This window comes from Cebus imitator, unplaced genomic scaffold (assembly GCF_001604975.1).
Source record: "Cebus imitator isolate Cc_AM_T3 unplaced genomic scaffold, Cebus_imitator-1.0 Scaffold541, whole genome shotgun sequence".
NCBI classification, from domain to species: domain Eukaryota; kingdom Metazoa; phylum Chordata; class Mammalia; order Primates; family Cebidae; genus Cebus; species Cebus imitator.
Window position 1 is genome coordinate 1,873,386 of NW_016107856.1, and position 13,929 is coordinate 1,887,314.

Sequence of the window (13,929 nt, forward strand, 5' to 3'; positions counted from 1 at the left end):
ACAGAACAACGTCGTGGGAACAAGAAGCAAAAATTTTGCTAATGGATCACTAGGGGTAATGGTGAGTGGTGCCACTTCTATTTCTAACCCTTGATTCCTGGACCCATGAATCCTGGCTGTAGGAGAAACAGTACCATATATTGGATGCTGATCCAGAGCATTCGCAGCCTTCTGGAGAACTTTGCTCCACCCTGCAAAGTATTGTCACCTAGCTGGCATTGTAATTGTGACTTCAAATGGCCATTCCACCATTCTATCAATCCAGCTGCTTCAGGATGATGAGGAACTTAGTAGGACCAGTGAATTCCATGAGCATGAGCCCACTGAGCCTTTTCATGGGTCACACTCTCAACCTCACCTCTAGGTGCCCACTGGGACTTCAGGTTTAGAAGCAAACAAGGGTGTTAGGGATGGCTCCTGAGGAGAATCAACATTATCTTGCCTGGCAACTGCCTCAGGGGAGGCCATCACTGCTGCCTCAGTCATCACAGAGTTTATTTCCTTAGACAAAGGTGGAAAGGCTGATGGCAGCACAGGTCGGGGAGGGGATGTTGCTACTACTAGGGTTGGGGAAGCTGTTTCTTCTGGCAAAAAAGGTTCATCAGAGTTTACAAACTCAGGATCCCCAGCTTCATGAGGGTCCTCCCACATGTCCCCATTCCAAGTTGCAGGGTCCTATTCTTTTCCAATCAGTGCCCTCACTTTAATAGTAGACGCCTGGCGAGGCTGTGCGTGTGCCTTTCATTGCAGGTCAGCCATCTCGCATGATAAGGGCTTGTGTCTGTTTTTCCACAATTTCAGCTCTTTCTCTACAGGAGATAAGACTCTCACTCAGGGCAATCTTAGCAGATTTGAGGCTCAGTGTTCATCATTTTCTTTTTTCTTTTTTTTTTTTTTTTTTTTTTGAGACAGAGTTTCACTCTTGTTACCCAGGCTGGAGTGCAATGGCGCGATCTCGGCTCACCGCAACCTCCGCCTCCTGGGTTCAGGCAATTCTCCTGCCTCAACCTCCTGAGTAGCTGGGATTACAGGCACACGCCACCATGCCCAGCTGAATTTTTGTATTTTTAATAGAGATGGGGTTTCACCATGTTGACCAGGATGGTCTCGATCTGTTGACCTCGTGATCCACCCGCCTCGGCCTCCCAAAGTGCTGGGATTACAGGCTTGAGCCACCACGCCCGGCCGAGTTCATCATTTTCTTTCATCACTTTGTCCAGTGAACTTAGGAGCAACGAACCAGCTTCATTATGTTCCTTGGCTCTCCACATATGGTCAAAGGTATTATGTATAGAGTCTCTAAACTCTTTGCCTCTCACGAGCAGTGAATCAGGAGTGTCAAAAGCATTCATTTCGCATAACTCTCTAAACAGTTACTATCAGTCTCTAAACAAGGACTCTCAGTGTTCTCTCGTTAGAATTAGAGTCCTTGGCATTTTTAGGTCTAATCATATTAAGCAGCAAACTCCAGAAACTCCAAAACCAGTGAAAAAACTCCATCCTTCATATTCTGTTCTTCTAGAACCACTTTTGGTACCAAAATCCGTATTAGGGTTCCTTGGAGGTACAAACAGGATAGGATATATATATATATATATATATATATATATATATATATGTGTGTGTGTGTGTGTGTGTGTGTGTGTGTGTGTGTAAAGGGGAGTTTATTAAATGTTAACTCATACAATCGCAAGGTCCCACAATAGACCATCTGTAAACTGAGGAGCAAGGAGAGTCAGTCCGAGTCCCAAACCTGAACAACTTGGAGTCCGGTGTTTAAGGGCAGGAAGCACCCAGCATGGGAGAAAGATGGAGGATGGGAGGCTGGGCCAGTCTAGTCTTTTCATGTTTTTCTGCCTGCTTTATATTCTAGCTGTGCTGGCAGCTGATTAGATGGTGCTCACCCAGATTAAGGGTGGGTCTGCCTTTCCCAGTACACCGACTTAAATGTTAATCTCCTTTGGCAATACCCTCACAGACACACCCAGGATCAATCCTTTGAATTATTTGATTTAATCAAGTTGACACTCAGTATTAACCATCACACCAATTTATACTTAATTTTGCTTGTATTTTTCAGATGGACTTAAATAAAGACACTGCCAAAAGTTTTTACCAAAATTTTCTGGGACTTAAAAAAATGTATTAGGGCTGCAAGGTGATCACTTCCTACCAGCATACTGAGAACTAGCATACTGTAAGTGTGAGTGTTTTTAGTGAGCTACCATCTGAGTCCTTGGGGGCACCTCTCCTTTATGGCCGTTTTTACAAAGAGTGTTGTGAATCCGAGTGTCTGTGTGAGTGTGTACTCCCCAAGGAAAATGAGGTGAAAATTCTCTAAGAAAAAAATCATTCAAATATGAATTCTTACACCTCTTCTGCAAAATTTTATCTGCTCTTTCATTTAATAATATCAGAATAATTACCAGTATCACTATTATTCGGCTCACACTATCCTACTTGCTGGAACTCCAGGGGAAGCCGTGAAGTAGGCTGAGGTCTCAGTGATGCAGGCAGACGCTTGCCCACCTTCTGTTTCCCTCTCCACAGCGGGATCAGTCACTTGGTTTGGCAGTCCTAGCTCCTGTCCTTTAGTTTTGAACACTTGGTCTATGCTGTTTGTCTCATTTCTTTCACCTCACTATGAACAAATGGTCCTCAGTCAGAGTGTTCAAAAATTTTCCAATAGTGAATTGCATAATTAAACATCTGTATATATAGCATGCAAACATTTTGTTTATCACACATTTTTTAGACTAAGAGTTTTTTATTAATAATTTTGAGTTGAGAGGGTGCATGTTAGTATTCAGTTTGATTCTAACCAAAATGTGTTATGTGTATTTGAAGTCTTTGTATGTGTATTAGTACGTGTTTTCCTTTTACTAGGAAGGGCTCCTCATTGCCCAGTTTCATGCAATCGATTTAATGGGATTAAGCTTGAATAGTTCAAAATAATTAAACCAATTACATTAAATTTCATTTACAATTTTTAATGATGCCTACTATTAGGACATATAGCAGTAGGACATGTAGCATATTCACAGTAGTGGTGGGAAGGTGGGGAACCTAGGGTATAGTTTATGCTTAATTAGGTAAAACTTTTTTTTCCTATAAATCTTAAGGGAGGGCACACATGCCCCAAGCCACATTTCAAATGAGGACCATATAATAAAGACCTGTGTTTCTTATAGCCATTCTAAGTCAGTACAATGCCTCTTTATATAAGTTAGGTTGAGAAATCTCAGCTTGGTGAGGTATAAACATGGAATGATTATCTTTTCTTGCCCCCTCTAACTATGACCAACTTTGCTTAATATTATTTTAGTCTGATCTGATAACTTCCATGCACTTCTGTTTTAAAAGTTTTATTTCTGGTCGGTAGTCATTAACTGCACTTAGGTATTCTTACTTCTCCTTCTTGCCCAGTTTAAAGTCTTCCATCCCCACTGGGTGGAACTTCTGTTCTACTGTACTGGCCTCAGGCAGAAGACGAGGACCTGGCTGCCGGCTCTCCCTTCTCCTGTCTTCAGTGCCTGAATGCCTGTCCCAGTGGGTATGGATGGATGTGAGGGAATGAGTTGGTTCATGCAATGGTCCACACATCTCTGATTCCTCCCCAACCCCTGCCCTGCTTTTTTTTTTTTTTTTTTTTTTTTTTTTTTTTTTTTTTTTTTTTTTTTTTTTTGCTTGCTACTCTGGCTGTCATTGGTGAGGTAGGGTTGCTGACACCTGTTTGGACTGGCACCCTCTGATGCCCTGGTTCTCTTGATGTGAGGGTAAAACTCTTGCTCAAGCATGAGTCCCTCTGCCCTTCCTTCAAGTTTCATTTCACCCCAGGAGGAGCTGGGCCTGTCAGTGTTCCTGGTAACAACTTACCCAATTTTCTCCCAACACTGAGGATTGGGAGAACCTTCAGGGTGCTCTTCAGTAGCCTCCAGAACCTGAGGAAGCTGGGTGAGAGGCTGAGTCTCTACCTCTGAGAGTTTCCAGCTGCCTCTGCCTCTAGGCGAGAAGTGAAATCTCTTCCCATTGAATGAGTTAAGGCAACAAGGCAAAAGCCCCCTTTTCCTCATGGGGGAGGGAATGGGGAAGGGACCGTCTGTCCTCAGTACATCTCTGAATGAATGAATAAATGAATGAATGAATGTAATAAAAATATTTCCTCAACATTCAAGTACACATTTTCTCCTTTAACCATGTGTTACTAATTTCAATGTTAAAGATTTTTTTGTGTAGGGTTGAAAGCATTTCTTAACCGAAAGTGAGGGCGACAGCCATTGAACAGGTGCCATTCCCCATCTTCTTTGAGAGGAGAGTATGGGAAAAGAGTATCCTGGTCTTTGTTCCTCATCCACATTCTGGTGTGGAGAAAGCTATTTTACTTATCATGAGCCTCAATTTCTTTTTCTGTAAAATGGCAGCAATTATCTCCCTGATTTTCTGTCTCAGAAGGTTTTGTGAGTATTTAATGCAATGGTACAGGGTGGAGTTTCCAACCTTGGCACCACTGACATTTTGGGCCTGTTAATTCTTTGTTTTGGAGGGCTTCCCCATGCATTATAGGATTTATGGTCCTTACCTACTAGACTCCAGTAGCAGCCCCCTCACCTCAGTTGTGACAACCAAAAATATCTCTGCACGGTGCTAGATGTTTCTTGGGAGGCAAGGCGCATATTTGCTCCTGGCTGAGAACCACTGGTATAAGTGAAGTAACCGTAGACTGTTCAAGAGCAAGCCATCCTAGAGCACAGTGTGCCACGTGAGGATTAAGGATTTAAACTGTTCCTTAGAATGTAATGAGTTACGCAGGAAAGGCTCCATGCAGCAGCATTCTCTTTGATTGTGTTAAGTTGTACTAATCAGAATATTGTATTCATTGTATTGAAGAAGAAAAATGTATTAGGCTAAATGATAAGAAGATAAAATCTAGGTGGTCGGAAGATTTTTAAATGTACAATTTTGTGACAATGCATGAAATATTATTTAAAACAGGATGTAATAAAATATTGATTTTAGAAGTGCAGACAGATCTGGGTCTGTCAGATGTACATGAAGACACAAATAAGGTAGCAAGGAGGAACATGCAGAATGTTCACCTTGGTAGATGGCGGGAGTGAGGTGGACTTGGAACAGAGTTGGTAGAACCAAGTCGAGCGGAAGCCTGGGCTGGGTCTGGCTCCCTGCTGCCTTGCGATGGCCCCTTCCCCCTGTTAGGGCTAGTACAGTGAAAAGACCCACTTAGCAGTGACAACCCATTCACTCAGGACTCAGCCTTGGAGGAAAATTGTGATGACAATAGGCAAGGCTTGTGTAGAAGACAAGAAGAAATAACATAGGAAAGAGCTTGAGTGGTTTACAAAGGGGTTCTCTGATTGGTGTGTGCCTATTTCTGCGGGCCCAGGCATGGCTAGTGCAAATAAATTTAAGTTTTTGTGAATCGGTTCTGTCCCCTGTGGCCCGCCGTCCTCTGTTGGTTTGCTTCATGGAAGAAAATGTTGCGGGGAGCAGATTTCTTGTGTTCTTTTCACTGTGAAGTATTGTCTCCCCACTGAAGGGGAGGGTGGGCTAGTGAAACTAACTCTCATATGTTTGATATAAGCTTTTGTCTTCAGAGAGGTGGTAGTGAGGTGTAATGAAAGAGCGTAAGCAAGGAAATTGAGGAGAGATGAAATGCTTGTCTGTCATCTATTAGCAAGTTGCCACCACTCTTCCTTCAATTTCCTTATCTGTAAAATGGGGATAAAGAAAGCTCTTCTGCAGCATTGTCCTGAGGACCGGCTAACATGTTGTGTGGAATGTGTCAGGATGTGGGGAGGTACTGAAAAATAGGAGCTATTAGGAATTACTATTTTAAACACAGGAATTCTAAATCTGAATTAAATGAAATGTTTTCAAATTAAGTGTACTTTGAATTTATATTTAATGAACTATAAATTAAATATGAATTAATCTTCATTTCAGGCCCTTTGTAATATTAGTAGATTGAGGTCCTTTATCATTTCTGAGCTAAATAATCTTGTTTCATCAAAATATCTGAGGCTGAGTTATGTCAATTATTGATTCCAAATATGAAATACACCCTGAAGTTTATTCTTCTGTAATTAAAGTTTGTTATCGGGTTGAAGATTTGAATTTACCTACCAATAGAGGCATAATTTCTTTGAGACCTACAGGTTCAAGCTGGTTTTCCTAATAGAGTCAGTATAGATAAAAAGTGGTGATGCTGGGCACAGTGGCTCACGCCTATAATCCCAGCACTTTGGGAGGCTGAGGCGGGTGGATCATGAGGTCAGAGTTCAAGACCACACTTGCTAACATGGTGAAACCCTGTCTCTCCTAAAAATACAAAAAAATACAGCTGGGCATGGTGGTGCGCACGTGTAATCCAGCTTCTTGGGAGGCTGAGACAGGAGAAGCGCTTGAACCTAGGAGGCAGAGGTTACAGTGAGCTGAGATTGAGCCGCTGCTCTCCAGCCTGGGCGACAGAGCAAGACTCTGTCTTGGGGGGAAAAAATAAAAAGTGGTGATGATTTTATTCTCTATTTCATTAGGTGGACAATAAGTTTAAAATGCATTAACAAAAAGCTATTTTTTCTGATGACTTATGATGCTACTTACTTTTAGGGTAATATTTGGACCCTTTGGATGGGAAACAAAATCTAGCAGATTCTTTGACAGTGTAGCCCAAGTCGGAGAGGCCTACTTGAAACAAGAACTTGTTAAAGATGTTAGTGCCTCTCATTTTACAGTGAAATAGTTTCGATAGAATCTGCTATGCATTTGACAGCATGTTGGGAGATGATTAAAAGTTTTTTAAATCTTTGATTCTAGGAGATATGAAAGGAAACAGATTGTCCATTATTCTTTCAACAGGATTACAAAAATCTGATATGAGCAGGTTGAAAGTAGGAAGGAGAAAATTAAAATGGAGCTATCTGGAAATAAAGGAAAGAAGGAAAGAGCTTCCAAAGAGAGCACACGGCTGTGGTTAAAGAGCAGGTTTTCTTTATGGACCACGTTACAGTACATATTTACAATCACATCCCCATTTCTACCGCTACTATCTATCAAACCAAAACAAAGAGAATAGCTATGCCATTTTGCCAGCAGGTGGCACCATGAGAATCTCCTAGAAGAAACAGGAAGTCCCTGAAAGCAGGACTCTTAGTATTTTTCCCATCAAGTCCAGTCATCAATATGTATTCATATTTTTGATGACATTATAAACATATCACTTAAAATATTTTCAGAAGATTCATTCCTTCTCTCCTTTTTCATATATTAGCATCGTTCATTCAATAATTTTTTTTTTTGAGACGTAGTTTTGCTTTTGTTGCCCAGGCTGGAGTGCAGTGGTGTGATCTGGGCTCACCGCAGCCTCTACCTCCCAGGCTCAAGTGATTCTCCTGTCTCAGCCTCCTGAGTAGTTGGGATTACAGACACGTGCCACCACACCCAGCTAATTTTGTATTTTTAGTAGAGACAGCGTTTCTCCATGTTGGTCAGGCTGGTCTCGAACTTCCAACCTCAGGTGATCTGCCCACCTCAGCCTCCCGAAGTGCTGGGATTATAGTCATGAGCCACTGCACCCGGCTAAGAAATATTATATTCCCGGAAAAAAAAATAGGGAGTTTAAAATAAAATTGTAATTCAATTATGTTTGTTTGTTTTTCTCTGTATTGCTTAACATAGTCATTTGAGGAGCACATTTCCTTAGCAATAATGGCATATGTTACTGTCAGGCTATGTTAAATGGTTATAGAGGAAGAAACTTAGAAGGGACCCTGTTTTCACACTCCTCTCCTGCCCTGGACAATGGGGATTCCTCATGCCCAAATATCTCCCCAATGCTAAGCAACCTCTCAGACTCAGGAGGGACCCTGTGCCGGAGATAATGGGCATTTCTGGCCTTTGAAAGCAACTCTAAGAAGGTTGGCTTTGTGAACTCGCCTTGGAAGCTTCCTGCACATTCCACGTGATTTGGGGGCATTTGTTTTCCAGTGTTCCTATCTGGCTTTAGAGCAACATCTTTTGATCTGGTTTCATCAGCATGTACTATTCCACTATCAGTAGTTGGGCTGGAACTAGGAACTTGTTCTGTGGTGTTGGTGGAAACCGCTTGATCTTGGCATAGAACATAGACGCCCTTGTTGGAGTCTATGTCCTTAGGTGGATTCACAGAATCTTTCTCTTGGGCTTGTGGATGCTCTTTTATGAAGCAGGCAGTTCTGTTATTTTGAGAGAGTGGCTGCTCTTTGCTCCTCATGGGGTCTTTGAGGCCAGCATCATGTGAAGGAGGCACCTGGGACTTGCTTTTGTATGTGTCTTGGGTCATACTGGTTGCTGATGCTCTAAGAAAGGAGACAAAAGAAAGAAAACCAATGAAGAGGCTCTTTAGATCTTTCAGCTTATTAGAATGTGGCTCCCATCAGTATCAGCCAAGGTAATATGAGTGGGAATGGGGTGGAGGGTGAAATTGAGTGGTAACAATGCGGGGAAAATGTCTCGCTTAAGAAGGGTAAAGGAGCATTTCCTCAGGAAACCAGTTTAAAGAGGTCAGTTGGGAAGAGCGACTTAGTGTCATACCCATGAGCTTAGCAATCTATTTCTTACCTCATTTTCTTAGCCTGTGGGACTCTGTGCTTCTGCCCTCCCTGTGATGAGAACATGAGAACATCTTCTGGTCTCTTCTGAATTCCATTCCCCAAATAAGAGGAGAAATGTTTCTTCATGGTTTCTGCTTTGAGTTAATGAAGAAGCATTTTGAGTTGGATTGTGTTCTCAAATTTTTTATGTTCAAGTCCTAACCCCCATTACCTCACAGTGGGACCTTATGTAGAGATAAGGTCTTTACAGAGATAATTAGATTAAAATGAGGTCATTAGAGTGGGTCCTAATCCTATATTACTGGTGTCCTCATAAGAAAATGAACTTTGACCACACAGACACATACAGGAAGAGCACTAAGAGGAGACAGCTGTCTGTAAGCCAAGGAGAGAGGCCTGCAACAGGTCCTTCCCTCACCGTTTTCAGAAGGAACCAACATGGCTGACATATTGATTTTGAACCTCCAGACTCTAGAATTGTAAGACAATACATTTTTGTTGATTAAGGCACTCAGTTTGTAGTTCTTTGTTATGGCAGCCCTAGAAAACTGATATAAGAAGAAGAAACAGAATTCTGCAAACTGGGCTTTCAGAGAACCAGTGTGTATAAACCTTGGTTTATATTACACATTAGGCTGATCCGCTGAGATAGATGGAAACAGAAAAACATAAAGCAGTTTTCCAGTGTTTACCTAGAATATGTTAAAGAGGATTTAGAAACACCAAGATCAGAGGTTTAAACTGGCTAAGCCCATGAAGTTCTCCTTTGAAGTTTTACTTGGCAAACACAACGTTTTTAAAAACAAAATGACTGGGTGTGAGTGGATTGTCACTTTCACTGCAATTATGTGACCTCCTACCCATCTGTGAGTTTGCAACTGCCAGCCATGACTAAGTGGACTTGTTGAGCTGATGTTTTAACATCTTGTAGTCATAGCTGCTATGGAGAACTCAATTAGTTTTCAAGACATCTCATGAATTGGTCATTTAGAGATGAAAGTCTTGAACAAGTTTTGCTCTAATGGGAAAGAATTCTTTAAATCTACAATTCCGTTAGTAGGCACGAAGCAGAGGGAGTATGGCCAGATAGGGAACCTAGAATTCACACTGAACTCCTAATACTCTTTCATCTGGCCACCTGTTTGTGAAGCAACCAGAACAAGGGAGTTCTTTGTGAACCTCTCTTCTGGGGGTCTCTTCCATGTAAAGACTTCAATTTTATATGGATAAACTGAGGGATTTTGAGCTTCTTCTCCCAGCAAGGTCTGTCTTCTGAAGTTTAGACCTACAGGGTCAATAGGTTCAGAAATGGACATATCTTTTCTCAGAAAGTTGATCTTTCGCCAGTGTTCTCTCTTTGAAGGTATGGTACTTCTACCCACCCCGTTATCAAATTTAACAAGCTCATTTGAGTGCCCACTTATTGCCAGGCAATATACTTTGACTGATTTTCTTTACCCTTGGACATATGTTTAGTTATAAAGCTCTGACAGTTCTACTTTGTAAACATCTTGAGATGCTGGTCTTCTCATTTTCTTCACCTGACCAGTGCTCTGGTTTAGGTCTTGAAACCACAGCCTGAATTTTGTAATTCTATCAGGTCTACTCTGACTATAGCCTAAGCTCTATTTTACCTTAAATGTTGCATCCAGAGTGATCTTTTTAACATTTGAGCATGGAATCTTCTTCACCAGTCTCAAACCCTATAGGGTGAACTCTCAACTCTTTTGCAAGACCTGTGAAGCCATTCATGATTGGATTGGATTGGAGACGTTGGCTATATTGTGTTGTCTCTGAAAACTGCACATACACCTTCTCCTCCTCCCCACTTCCATGTCACATGCCCGCAGTACTGAGTTATTTGAAGCAAGCAGTGGTCATTTATGTGCTTTTCTACATACTATTCCTTTTGCCGGGAGTAGCCCCATTCTACACATCCTCCTGATAAACTTCCCACCCTTTCCCCTATTCTCCCCCTCCTCTAAGATTCTGCTCACACACTGCGTCTTTTGGGAAATCTTAGCTAAAGCCTTTTGATAGACACAGGAACCTTTTTATGTTCCTGCCCTACTTTGTGAGGAACTTTGTTAGCAGTGTTGGTCATCATTTTTTATAAGTAGAACTACTCTCCAATTTAAATATGAGCACTGTGAGGGCAGAGACCATGGTTTTTCATATTTGCATTCCAGACTCTATCTGAGTAGCTGTTTTGCAAAGTCTGGTCTGAAAAACACGTTTCCCAGAATAATCTGCCTTAGTATCGTCTCAGTTGAAAATGTGGATTTTTAAGCCTAATTTCTAACTGGCTGACTCAAAGGACTGGCAACATGAATCTTAAATAATCCACTCACTGGCATATAATTAAATCCCAATAACAATTTTATTTAAATGAATCATGGAAAACTATTGCCTAGCACAGTGCCTAAGAAATATTGAGAATTAATACATATTGCTTCCTTCCTTTATCCCCGGTTTTACTGAGAAGTCTGAGGCTTTGAGAGGATATGTCCTACCAAAGGACATGGAGGCAGAAGCACCTGAATCAAGGTTTTATGTCTCCTGATTCATACACTTTCCAGCCTAACTCTCTACTCAGCAAGGACAGCCACTTATGTAGGGCTTGGCCTTTTGTGCACCCTCCTGAAGGTAGGCATCTGAGCTTCAGTGTCCTTTTTGAATAAGAGTGGGAATCCATCCAATGGCTTCTGAGACCCTTTTCCAGTATGTGAGCTCTCATTCTAGGTTGGTTTAACCATTTATTGCAGACAGGGAAATTGAAAGCAGAGGAGTTCAATTACTTGTTCAGAGTCATCTTTCAAACCCAAAGCTGGAAGTTAGAAAGAATTCCCAGGCTAGACATTTGGTTGTTACTCTTGGCCTTTGTGTCATGTATTAGCTGTGTTGACCTGAAAGATTTTATGTTCATTTACAGCACCTGGCCTTCCTCTTGGATATGCTCCTGAGTTCTGGCACTTGCCTTCGGTAAGAAAGGATGTAGTCTTCAAGACTGAGATATTCCTGTCCTGTGCTGAATTTTTAAGTAATATTAAAATCTACTTGTTTTAATGATGAACAAAGGAGAACTAGTTTCTACAGACTGTACAACTGTGACAATTTTCAACAAAAACAGTAGAAGAGTTTCAATTCTGTAACAATTTTTAATTGATAAGAGTGGGTACTTATATAGCACTTACTTTTTGTTTTGGTATTATTCCAAGTGCTCACTGAATCCTCAAATAAACTCCATAAGGTAGAAAATATTTTTATTTTACATTGGAGGAAGCTGAGGTACTAATTCCAGGGAAATTATTTCTTTTCTTTCGTTTTCTTTTTTAACTTTCATAAAGTGGGCTAGGACAGTGACTTATACATTAGTAACTGCTCAATAAATTGTTGTTAGATCCAAAAGAGAAAGATCAGATATTTAAAAAGGAGTGAAACAAAATCAACCCCAAATAATGTAAGAAAAGCAAAATGAAAAATAAAATTTCAAAGGAGAAAACTAAGGATTTAAGCAAGCAAGAGCTACTTTGGAAGGTGGCAGTGACTGGAAGCCTGAGAAATGTTAGCTCAGGAAGGCTTAAGAGTGGGCTGCTGTGGGGAGCTATGTAATTGATGGGAGAGGGACAAGGGAGGTAGGCAGCCTAAAATCCAGGCTGTGATCAGAAGCTCTTGCTGTCTTGGCACTCAGGGCTCTGAAAGGGCCTCAGTGGAGTGACAGACCTGCTGCCCTGCTGTGCCTCTGGGGCAACCTGCTCCCCAGTCCTGAAAGTCTTACCTTGCCGTAACCTCTGCAGTTCTTTTTGGAGCTGCTTCTGCTCCCAGGTCAGCAATTTCATATGGTAGAGGCAGATATACTCCAGTCTCTGCAGTCTTTGGTCCAGTCTGGCTTCAGCCTGCTTGGCATTCTTCCTCTCCAAATCAAAGTGCTTATACAGTTGTCCCCTGATCATGTGCCTCTCCATCTTCTTCAGGGTCTAGAGACAAGAAGGCACCACAGCTAACCTGATATTGGAAGACTGGGACGCTGACCCTTGGCTTTTAATCAGAGATCAGCGGTTGAACCTGTGTATTTCTGAAACCACAACTGCCTCATCAGATGAAATCCCACTATCGTTAAATGAGTTTCCAGAGTAACACAGGATTGAGGGTAGTCATTCCTCTGAGCCTCAGCCTCCTTGTCAATAAAGTAGTGATACAATACAATAGGCCCCCCCAATACAGCTCCCAATCAGATTTCTGTGAAGATCAAGTGAGAAGTGTATGAACAACTTTGGGAAAAAAAAAAGGCAGTCTACATATATAAGGCATTGTTTACCCAAGAAGAAAAGCCTCTTTCACTGTTTCTTACCCTCAAAGAGGCTGCTCAGAGGTCTGGAGAGGATTTGGGAACTTAGGAAACAGCCATTCCTCCCCCACCATCCTGCCAGTTCATTAATTCACGTATGCATAGGTTCATTCAGCCTGTAATCCTACTATAAGCCTATGCTAAAAGCTAAGGATAATGGTGAATGAGACCCAGTTCCTACTCTCAAGGGGCTTTCTCAAAAAGCGGGGTATCCTGATTATAAAGTAGAACAGCATCCACGATGAGTAGTCTGGGGAACACCGGGAAAGCTGCTTAGATTGGGCGAAAGCTCCTCTTCTCGTCCATCTTCTCAGACTTTAGATGCTCTTCTCCCTCCATGTACTGTGATGTCTAAGCCCACACCTACTTCTTTCTCCTCAAAATAGGGACATGTTTTTCTCTCCTTTGAGTCTTTATAATGCTTATCTCAGAGCTAAGAGCACAATATGTGCTCAGGATGTAAATAGATTGCTATCAATAAAAGTTTTGGTGATTATAATACAGAAAAAAGCTTAACATTAAAAAGGAGAATAAGGTCAGGATACGGGAAAGAAATACATTTTAAGGCATTTGTTTTAAAGTCTAAAGCATAGACTAAACTTGTATTAAAGAACAGGGCTGGTGGAACTCACCTCCAAATCCAAGGCTCTCACCATGAGACTATGTCTGTCAGGCTGAGTCTGGATTCAAGAGTTTATTTTTCTTCAGTAAACTTATGAGTCTGGTGTTTTGAAGAAAGAACGGAGGGAGACCATTGGAGAGGGCTGGGAGGAGAATGTTAAACACACTTGAAAGCTCTCTTCTTCCCTCCCTACCTCCCCTGGTCAGGAATGCTAGCTCCTTGGGCGATGGCACCAATTCCTGCTAGAGAGGCCAGAGCTCTAAATAGCTCTGTGGGTAAAGAACCCTGCCAGCTTCAAGCCTGTCCCCAGAGGGGCCCACAGCACTCCTTCTAGGCTGTGTCCATGGGAGCCA

General features: G+C 41.8%; 1 protein-coding gene across 3 annotated transcripts; it reads right to left on the bottom strand.

The window, feature by feature from the left end:
- Positions 1-7,603: 7,603 nt before the first annotated feature.
- CCDC190 (coiled-coil domain containing 190) lies at positions 7,604-13,622 on the bottom strand. 3 transcript variants are annotated; one of them, XM_017515135.2, is made up of 4 exons: positions 13,587-13,616; positions 12,385-12,583; positions 8,614-8,737; positions 7,604-8,351 (listed from the first exon to the last, which is right to left on the bottom strand). In XM_017515135.2, exons 1-4 carry the CDS (start codon positions 13,608-13,610, stop codon positions 7,757-7,759), a joined length of 942 nt encoding a protein of 313 aa, XP_017370624.1. In that variant the 5' UTR covers positions 13,611-13,616; the 3' UTR covers positions 7,604-7,756. The 3 variants fall into 3 exon arrangements, with proteins under 3 accessions (XP_017370624.1, XP_017370623.1, XP_017370625.1); XM_017515134.2 differs by having other exon boundaries at positions 8,614-8,740; XM_017515136.1 differs by having other exon boundaries at positions 7,757-8,351; positions 8,614-8,740; positions 12,385-12,845; positions 13,587-13,622.
- Between the last annotated feature and the right edge of the window lie 307 nt (positions 13,623-13,929).

Bases quoted from the DNA above. Each gene is read 5' to 3' on its own strand.
- CCDC190 (XM_017515134.2), bottom strand. From the start codon at position 13,610: ATGGTGAGAGCCTTGGATTTGGAG. The intron at 12,584-13,586 runs GTGAGTTCCACC...TCTTGTCTCTAG, and splicing joins TGAGAGCCTTGGATTTGGAG to ACCCTGAAGAAGATGGAGAG. The intron at 8,352-8,613 runs GTAAGAAATAGA...CTCCTTTCTTAG, and splicing joins CCACAGGCTAAGAAAATGAG to AGCATCAGCAACCAGTATGA.